This window comes from Vanellus vanellus (assembly GCF_965231255.1).
Source record: "Vanellus vanellus genome assembly, chromosome: 12".
NCBI lineage: Eukaryota > Metazoa > Chordata > Aves > Charadriiformes > Charadriidae > Vanellus > Vanellus vanellus.
In genome coordinates, this window is record NC_138917.1 from 22,595,391 (window position 1) to 22,604,619 (window position 9,229).

A 9,229-nucleotide genomic window follows, 5' to 3' on the forward strand; every position below is an offset into this window, starting at 1 on the left:
GGAGAAGCGATATGGGAGAGCTTCGCGTCTGCTCTGTCCTGGTGACGGGGGCCAACCGGGGAATCGGCCTGGGGCTTGTCCAGCATTTCCTGGAGATGCCAAACCCACCCAAGTGGGTCTTTGCAGGTTGTCGGGACCCCAAGGGACAGCGGGCGCAGGTGAGGCTGGGCTGGGACGCGGCGGGTTGTGCTGGGGCCGGGAGCGCTCGGTGCTGGGGCGGCAGGTTGGAGCAGGGAGGGGGTTGCAAAGGGCTGGAGCTGCAGCCGGGCACCCGCGGCACAGGGACAGCTGTGGGACCCGCTGTGCCTGGCGTGTGCGGAGGGGACAGTGGCACGTGGCGCGTGCGGGAGGCACGGAGCCCCGTCCGAGGGGAGCGGGGCGGCCGGAGCAGGGTGCTGGGCGTGTGGCCGTGCAGGGACGGAGCCGCAGCCACATGGGCTTTGCCTCTGGGCTGCCCCTCCTGCCTCGCCGTGCCCACGCGGTGCCTCTCTTGCAGGAGTTACAGAATTTGGCCTCCAAGCACCCCAACCTGGTCATCATTGCGCTCGGTAGGTGTCCCCAGGTGGGGGGTCCCTTGCCTCAGTTTCCCCAGTGTGTGCCCGGGCGCTGCGCACACCACGGGAGCCCCGTGCCGGGAGAGCATGTCCAAGGGCACATCCCTGGGGGGACACAGGGGACTCCAAACCACCATGGGGATGCTGACCTCTATTTTGTCGGCTCTGCAGAAGTCTCCGACCCCGCCAGCATCAAAGAGGCCGCAGCCAGAGTCGGGGAGCAGCTGGGGGGCTCAGGGCTGAACCTCCTCATCAACAACGCTGGAATCGCCAAAATGAACTCTCTGGATACTGAGACGCTGGAGGACATGACCCAGATTTACACCACCAACACGGTTGGGCCACTGCTGATGGGCCAGGTGAGACCCTCACCTGAGCTGGGCTGACTCCGGGGACGTGAAGGGACGGTGGCAGAGGGTTCTGATTCCATTCTGGTGCCGATGGGCTCTCACTCAGTGAGAAGCTCACGGAGCCGTGGGCTGGATGGAGCTCAGGAGCTGGAGCCTGGTGGGCTGTGGCATTGGGAAGAGGAGGGAGGATGCTCCGGTGCTGTTGCCAACATTACCCCAGAACGAACTTGGTCCTCTCCCCTGTGCCACCTCTGTGTGTGCCCCTGACTCCTCTTTCTCCTCGCAGGCGTTCCTGCCCTTGCTGAAGAAGGCTGCCCAGGGGAGCCCAGGCTTGGCGCTGAGCTGCAGCAAGGCAGCCATCGTCAACATGTCCAGCATTGGAGGCTCCATCACTTCTCCCGCCGTTTGGGATCTGATGCCAGTTGTCTCATATCGCTGCAGCAAGGTACAGCCATGCCATGCTGGGGACAGATTTGCTTTCCCAGCCTTGTCCCTGCCGTGGGATCTGGATGCTCCCCTCGCAGCCACCCTTCCGCTCCCACCGCCGTCCCTGCCCTGTCTCCCCACAGGCTGCTCTGAACATGCTGACCAAGTGCCAGTCCCTGGGGTACCGGGAACATGGCATCCTCTGCGTTGCTCTCCACCCCGGCTGGGTGCAAACCGACATGGGGAGCGCAGCCGGACACACAGTAGGTATTTCCCCGTGGCGGGTCCATCCTGGGCTCATTTCCCAGGGGAGGCAGTCGCAGCCCTCTGCCCCCGACCACCACCTCCCTGCCTGCCCCATCCCTGCCCGGGCAGCTGCCCCTGCCCTGGCCCTGCGTGCCGTCTGCCCCCGGCCCCTCGTCTCCATGCTTGGCCCCTTGGCCCAGGGCCGGCGGCTTTCCCGGGCCCTCCGGCAGCTCCTCGCCCTGGCCCCAGCTGCTGCGGGGCAGCCCTTCGCCCGCCCTCGGGCACAGGCTGCCTCTCCCCCTCTCCCCACAGCCCCCCGTGACGGTGGAGGCCAGCGTGCGAGGGATGCTGAAGGTGCTCTCCTCCCTCTCCGAGAAGGACACGGGCACCTTCCTGGACTGGGAAGGCAAGGTCGTGCCCTGGTGAGACGCCAGCCTGGCCTCCTGCCAGGGGGGCCCTGTGCCGTGGCTCCCACTAGCCCCACAGCCTCAATAAACCCCTGGCCGAGAGCCCCCGGCTCTGCTGCGTGGCCCCACTCCTTATCCCGGGCTGTGGCCGTGCCCGCAGCTGCCCGCCCGCCCACCCACGGCTGTCACTGGCTCCCCACATGTGACAGCCCGTGGGTGCTGTGGCACCGTGACTGTCCTCCGGAGATGGCCCCTCTGGGAGGCACCGGAGCCGGGGCAGAGCCCCTCTCCCAGGAGGAGAGGGATCTCCCAACCACCCGCAGGGCTGGCGTTCCCCCTGCCGGCTGCGGGGCACCCCCAGGGCTGTGCCCAACCCGGGGTGCCCGAGGGGCTGGGGGGCGCAGGGACCGGCTGCCCTCTCCCCTCAATCAGGGGACGTGGGGTGGCAGGCGGGACAGACGGACACACAGCACGTGGGGAGCAGGTGCCAGGCTCAGCCAGGGGGGTTCGAGGCTGTGAGTGCAGAGAGGGAGCAGAGAGGCGTCAGCTCCCAGCGTTTACGGAGTCGGGGGTACAGGGGGGCTGCAGGGCCGCATGCGGGATGGGGATGGGGAGAGACACGGCTCCCCGTGCCCTTCCCCTCTCCTGGCAGCCCAGGGCGGGTGGACGGTGAGCGGGGTGACCATGCGGAGGGGTGCACCAGCGAGGGGGGAGGCTGCTGCATGGGTGAGAGGCGCCGTCGTCTGTCCATCCGTCTGTCCATCACCAGGGCAGGCTGTTCCCTTCCCAGTCGAGGAAGGCGCCGGAGGTGTCCTGCGAGAGGCTGGCCAGCACAGTCAGGATGCCCCGCACGCTGTGCTCCACCGTCAGCGGCGCCTGCAGAGGAGGACGAGGCGCAGCGTCGCTGCCATGGGCCACAGGGTGCAGGGCCCGGGGAGCAGCGCCCACGGTGCTCACAGGGGTGTTTTTCCTTACTGCCGCCCCCTGCTCTCCACGCCAGGCAAGGGGGACAGGGCCGGCCGCCCCGTGCGCTTGGCACGTTGCAGCCCGCTGCCGGCTCTGCCCCAGGAGATGGTCCTGCCAGCCACAGCGTCACACACCATCCCCTGCCCCAAGTGCCCCTGCCCTCCCCAAGGCCTGGGGTTACAGCGGGGGTCCTGCTGACCCTTCCCTGCACAGCCCAGTACCTTCTCCGTCCCCATGTCGGTTTTCACCCAGCCAGGATGGATGGCCGCACACAAGATGCCCTCATCTTGGAGCTCCGCAGCCATGCACCTCGTCACCATGTTCTGGGCAGCCTGGAAGAGGCACCACTGTGCCAGCATGACCCAGGGCACGGGTGGGCAGGAGGGGGGACATTTCCCAGCCAGAAAATGGCTGTGGAGGAGCCAGGGCAGAACCCCTCTCCCCACTGCAAGGCACCCCCAGGTCCATGCAGACACCTCTGCGGCCGGGGTGCCTGAGGGGCTGGGGGTCGCAGGGACCGGCTGCGGGACCTTCTCAGTCGGGGGACGCGGGGTCGCAGGCTGGACAGACAGACACACAGCACATAGGGAGCGGGTGCTGGGCTTGGCTGGGGCCTGCCTGTCATGGCCGCCTCCTCCCGTCCCCTCCTGCTCTCTCCTCAGCCCACCTGACCCAGGACAGGGTTGCCAGGGAGCGGCCCTGGAGGCCTGGAGGAGCCCTGGCCCTAGGGTGGTCCCGGCTCCCCAGGGAGGGTTGGAGGCTCAGGCGGGAAAGCAGCGGCCTCCAGAGAGGGGCCAGGCACGGGCCCAGCATGGCTGCACAGCTGGTGGGAGGGAGGGGAAGGGCTCCTGGCCCAGCCCCGGGCTGAGGGGCCACAGGCCGTTGGGGCTGTGGGGGTGTGGGGATGTGACGCTTTTCCGGGTGACCGCACTCCCCATGGGGACAGCTGGGGGCCCAGGAGGCCTGGCCGCACACTGACACATCCCCAGGCTGCTGTGATGTTCTTCTCCATGCCTTCCTGGATCCAGTGTTGGCAGGGCTGCCATGGCCCGTGGTCCCCCTCCCTGCCCCTGGGCAGCTCCGGAGCCTCCAGCCCCACGTCCACAGGGATGCAGGCTTCAGACCCGATCCTGGGCCTCCAGGACCAAGTGCCCCTGCCTGCCTGGAGAGGGAGGACAGCTGGGGGTACAGTGAGGGGACCCAGTCCTGCTGACCCTTCCCTGCACAGCCCAGTACCTTCTCCGTCCCCATGTCGGTTTTCACCCAGACAGGATGGATGACCGCGCACAAGATGCCCTTGTCTCGGAGCTCCGCAGCCATGCACCTCGTCACCATGTTCTGGGCAGCCTGGAAGAGGCACCGCCATGCCAGCATGATCCAGGGCATGGGTGGGCAGGAGCGGGGACATTTCCCAGCCAGAAAATGGCTGTGGAGGTGGGAAATGGACTTTGCCCCAGGGTAAAGCATCGGCACAACCTGCCTGAAAGGCTCAGTCCAAGGTGGGTGTCCCCATGGGCTCCCTTCCACTGGCACGGTGTCCAGCAGAGCACCCCCAGCACCTCCCCTGGCACCTCACCTTGCTGGCACGGTACGGGTACATGGGCGCCTCCAGCACCCTCAGGCACAGCCGAATGGACCCCAGTTGGGTGGAGATGTTGATGACCGCGGCCCTGCTGCAGCTCAGCCCCTCCTTCCCCGCGCCCTTTGCTGCCTTCTCCAGCAGCAGCAGAAATTCCTGACGCACAGACACCGACGCTCGGTTAATACGTGACGAACCTCGGGCTTTAGGACAGCCTGAGCAGCTGGACAGACACCCCTGGCAGAAGGGCAGGGGACGGGGAGGACACCCCAGGGACCAGCTGGGCTCCAGCCTTTCCCTTCCCCAGGGCAGGAGCTCCAGCCAAGGAGGAGCGAAGCATGGGAGATGCTGGGGCTGAGCTGAGCTCTGTGTGGGCAGAGGAGACCCACGGTCCTGGGCTTGTCTCCATCAGTCTGTCTCATTCGAGAGAGCGAGAACGCACCCGGCTGAGGTGACACTGTCTGTAGTGAGGGCACAGATGGCAGCAGGCCACCTGAACTGACGCTTGTCTTGCTGACAAGGAGCTTCAGGCCTTGTCCCTTCAGATGAGACCACACAACCTTCAGAGACGCCTGGGGCTGGGTATACTCACTCAAGCTTTTGGGCAAAACCCTAAACTTTTATCCTTCCCCAAACAAGCATGAGAAGAGCCGCCAAAGGGAGGCACAATACCTTGAGTTAATTTGCAAAGTGGGAAGGCAGAGAGCGGAGGTCCTGACAGCAGCGATGGCCCCAGCATGAGAGCAGCCACTGAGCTCAGTGCATGGTGAGGCAGCACCCCAAGGGACAGAGTGCATGGACAGTGGAGACGTGATGTGCAGGCCACGCAGGTCCACTGCCTTCTGCCAGCAGACAATGCCAGGTTTGCTCCGTTCCAAGGGTCTTTCATAGGACAACCGGTGAATGGGCATTGGCTAGGAAGAGGCAAGAGCGAGTCAGAGAGCATCTGCTCGGGGCCATGTGAGGCACAACGTGGCTCATGGGACCCGGGGAAGGGGGATAAGTCCTGCCTGTTTCCAGAGTTATATGGGTACGATGTGGAAAGACCGTCTTCTGAAGCTGTCAAGCCCAGCTGAGCCATGGGACACCCCACATCCCTGCCACATGCTGCTCCCTCCCTCCGCAACCACAACAGCTTCTCCCGGCCAGGCTGGCCAGGACCTCCTGGAATATAGGGCCAGGTTTCCCGAGGTCAGCCGAGTTTGCCTGAAAAAGCCAAGTCACTTTTGCCCTTTGGTAAGGAGGGCTGGCTCCCAGCCAGGAGCTGTGTCCTGGAGTTCGAAGAGCTGGAGAGGTTGTACCTGGAGCCAAGAGTTTGTTCAAGCCCCGAGTGGGTGGGGTGGCCGTGGAACACGCTATAAAGCAGCATTAAGGAGTTGAGCAAACACCACAAACGGGAGCAGCGGGAGGAGAAGCGATATGGGAGAGCTTCGCGTCTGCTCTGTCCTGGTGACGGGGGCCAACCGGGGAATCGGCCTGGGGCTTGTCCGGCATTTCCTGGTGATGCCAAACCCACCCAAGTGGGTCTTTGCAGGTTGTCGGGACCCCAAGGGACAGCGGGCGCAGGTGAGGCTGGGCTGGGACGCGGCGGGTTGTGCTGGGGCCGGGAGCGCTCGGTGCTGGGGCGGCAGGTTGGAGCAGGGAGGGGGTTGCAAAGGGCTGGAGCTGCAGCCGGGCACCCGCGGCACAGGGACAGCTGTGGGACCCGCTGTGCCTGGCGTGTGCGGAGGGGACAGTGGCACGTGGCGCGTGCGGGAGGCACGGAGCCCCGTCCGAGAGGAGCGGGGCGGCCGGAGCAGGGTGCTGGGCGTGCGGCCGTGCAGGGACGGAGCCGCAGCCGCACGGGCTTTGCCTCTGGGCTGCCCCTCCTGCCTCGCCGTGCCCACGCGGTGCCTCTCTTGCAGGAGTTACAGAATTTGGCCTCCAAGCACCCCAACCTGGTCATCATTGCGCTCGGTAGGTGCCCCCAGGTGGGGGTCCCTCGCCCCGGTTCCCCCGGTGCGTGTCTGGGTGCTGCGCACACCCGGGGTGCCCCGTGCCGGGAGGGAGCTGTGCCGACGGGCTGGTGCCTGCGGGGACACCGAGCGCTGCCGTCCCTCCTGCTCACAGCCAGCCCCGAGGGCATGTCCCTGGGGGGACACAGGGGACACCAAGCCACCATGGGGACGCTGACCTCCACTGTGTCGGCTCTGCAGAAGTCACTGATCCCGCCAGCATCAAGGCGGCCGCAGCCAGAGTCGGGGAGCAGCTGGGGGGCTCGGGGCTGAACCTCCTCATCAACAACGCTGGAATCGCCAAGATGAACTCTCTGGATAATGAGACACTGGAGAACATGACCCAGATTTACACCACCAACACGGTTGGGCCCCTGCTGATGAGCCAGGTGAGACCCTCACCTGAGCTGGGCTGACCCCGGGGATGTGAAGGGACAGTGGCAGAGGGTCCTGACTCCACTCCAGTGCCGATGGGCTCTCACTCAGTGAGAAGCTCATGGAGCCGTGGGCTGGAGCTCAGGAGCTGGAGCCTGGTGGGTCGTGGCGGTGGGAAGAGGAGGGAGGATGCTCTGGTGCTGGTGCCAACGTCACCTGCTGTGGAATGAGCTGGTCCTCTCCCCTGTGCTACCTCTGTGCACACCCCTATTTCCTCTCCTCTCCCTCTCCCTCTCCTTCTCCCTCTCCCTCTCCCTCTCCCTCTCCCTCTCCCTCTCCCTCTCCCTCTCCCTCTCCCTCTCCCTCTCCCTCTCCCTCTCCCTCTCCCTCTCCCTCTCCCTCTCCCTCTCCCTCTTCCTCTCCCTCTCCCTCTCCCTCTCCCTCTCCTTCTCCTTCTCCCTCTCCCTCTTCTTCTCTCCTCGCAGGCGTTCCTGCCCTTGCTGAAGAAGGCTGCCCAGGGGAGCCCGGGCTCGGCACTGAGCTGCAGCAAGGCAGCCATCGTCAATATGTCCAGCACGGCAGGCTCAATTGAGGAAGTCTTTTTATGGAATTATGGACACGTTGTCTCATATCGCTGCAGCAAGGTACAGCCACACTCTGCCGGGTGTGAGACCAGGCATTTTCGTCTCCAAACAATCTCCTTCCAAGCTCCCTGTGAGTCCCTGTGCCTCTCTGAGCTGTGCCTGAGCTCCCGTCAGTCTCTGGGTCCCTCACACAGCACATTCCTGTGCCTGACCCCAGGTGCCACCTCAGAGGGACATGCCGGGACGGGCCCTCGGCTGGGCTGGGCGTCTGCACGGGCATAGTGCAGCAGCGCCGTGTGCCCTGGGGAGCTGGCTCCACCTGCCCTGCCCCTGCCACGGGGTCTGGATGTGTCCCCTCGCAGCCACCCTTCCCCTCCCACCGCCGTCCCTGCCCTGTCTCCCCACAGGCTGCTCTGAACATGCTGACCAAGTGCCAGTCCCTGGGGTACCGGACACATGGCATCCTCTGCGTTGCTCTCCACCCCGGCTGGGTGCGAACCGACATGGGGAGCTCAGGATCAGAAAAGGTAAGAGAGGTAAGGTCTGGAAGAACATCTTTATTTGGGAACGCTGTGGATTGAACAGTCCCAGACATGCTGGGCTCTGGGGGAGCTCTTTGATTGATACCCTGAGCTGGAGGCACATTAGGGAAGGAGATGAGAGACGAGGAACTCTCCTTGCCCTGTGGTGGCCTTTCAGAGAGCCCCAAGCCCTGATCAATGATCTGCTCCAGGGCAGACCTTAGACAGGCCTCTGACATGTGGCTCTGTTTTCTCCTTCTGCCCCTGCAGCCCCTTTTGACGGTGGATGAGAGTGTGCGAGGGATGCTGAAGGTGCTCTCCTCTCTCTCTGAGAAAGAGACGGGGACCTTCCTGGACTGGGAGGGGAAGGTTATGCCCTGGTGAGACACCAGTCCAGGATCCTGACAGCAGGTCCCTTTTGCTGCTGCACCAAGTTGTGTCTGTGTCTTAATAAATTTGTTTCTGTAAGCAAGTAGTGGTGTTGTTTGAGCCTTCCTCTTGGTCTCCTTTGAACTATCACTGTGAGAGTCTTCACTAGTACTTTGAGAGAACTTCTCAGACTTATTTCTGCGTATAATTGAGCTAGGTTGGTCAGAATGTCTGATCGCCTCTGACTGGCGGCCTTTGGTCCCTGGGAACACAGAGGGGCCCATGCCACAGCTCTCCCTCTGAATGGCACCACAACCATCCAACGCATCAGGCACCCCTCCCAGTGAAGCTTTCCTTGTTTGTAGGTACAAGGGCCAGCAGATCACTGCTCCTCGTTGGCTCCTGTGTCCCATGTGCCAGGAAGTTATCACCAATGCTCTCTGGGAACCTCCTGTGTTGCCTATGCGCTGCTGAGTTGTCCCTCCAGCAGATATCAGGGTGGTTAAAATACCCCGTGGAGACCAGGACCTGCAAACATGAGACTACTTCTAGCTGTCTGTAGAAGGCCTCATGCACGTGTTCCTCCTGATCAGGCAGCCTACAGCAGACACCCACTACAATGACACCCATCCCAGTCTTCTTCTTGACCCTGATACACAAGCTCGCAGCTGGCTCGTTGTCCATCCCCAGGCAGAGCTCCATGTACTCCAGCTGCTCTCTCACATGAAGGAAAATTCCATAACATGGTCCCTGAGCCTCACTGGAATCCCAGGAATGGGCTGTGTGTGTCGGTCTCCAAGCCTTGTCTGTATCCCAGGAACCGGAATGTTGCTGCGTGCTCAGCCCCACACCAGCCGT

General features: G+C 63.9%; 3 protein-coding genes across 3 annotated transcripts; 2 read left to right on the forward strand and 1 right to left on the reverse strand.

The window, feature by feature from the left end:
* Positions 1 to 11: 11 nt before the first annotated feature.
* LOC309676627 (C-signal-like) lies at positions 12 to 2,088 on the forward strand (the record flags this gene model as incomplete). The annotated part of the gene is made up of 6 exons (XM_082489228.1): positions 12 to 158; positions 497 to 548; positions 726 to 913; positions 1,191 to 1,349; positions 1,474 to 1,593; positions 1,889 to 2,088. 6 exons carry the CDS (start codon positions 12 to 14, stop codon positions 2,000 to 2,002), a joined length of 780 nt encoding a protein of 259 aa, XP_082345354.1. The 3' UTR covers positions 2,003 to 2,088.
* Positions 2,089 to 2,745: 657 nt separating this feature from the next.
* Positions 2,746 to 4,950, reverse strand: LOC309676981 (C-signal-like; the record flags this gene model as incomplete). Its single annotated transcript, XM_082489647.1, has 4 exons — positions 2,746 to 2,859; positions 3,171 to 3,281; positions 4,526 to 4,684; positions 4,918 to 4,950. The coding sequence occupies 4 exons, from the start codon at positions 4,948 to 4,950 to the stop codon at positions 2,746 to 2,748; spliced, it is 417 nt and encodes a 138-aa protein (XP_082345773.1).
* A 997-nt stretch (positions 4,951 to 5,947) lies between these two features.
* On the forward strand, positions 5,948 to 8,386 carry LOC309676628 (C-signal-like; the record flags this gene model as incomplete). Its single annotated transcript, XM_082489229.1, has 6 exons — positions 5,948 to 6,094; positions 6,433 to 6,484; positions 6,724 to 6,911; positions 7,383 to 7,541; positions 7,889 to 8,008; positions 8,273 to 8,386. The coding sequence occupies 6 exons, from the start codon at positions 5,948 to 5,950 to the stop codon at positions 8,384 to 8,386; spliced, it is 780 nt and encodes a 259-aa protein (XP_082345355.1).
* Between the last annotated feature and the right edge of the window lie 843 nt (positions 8,387 to 9,229).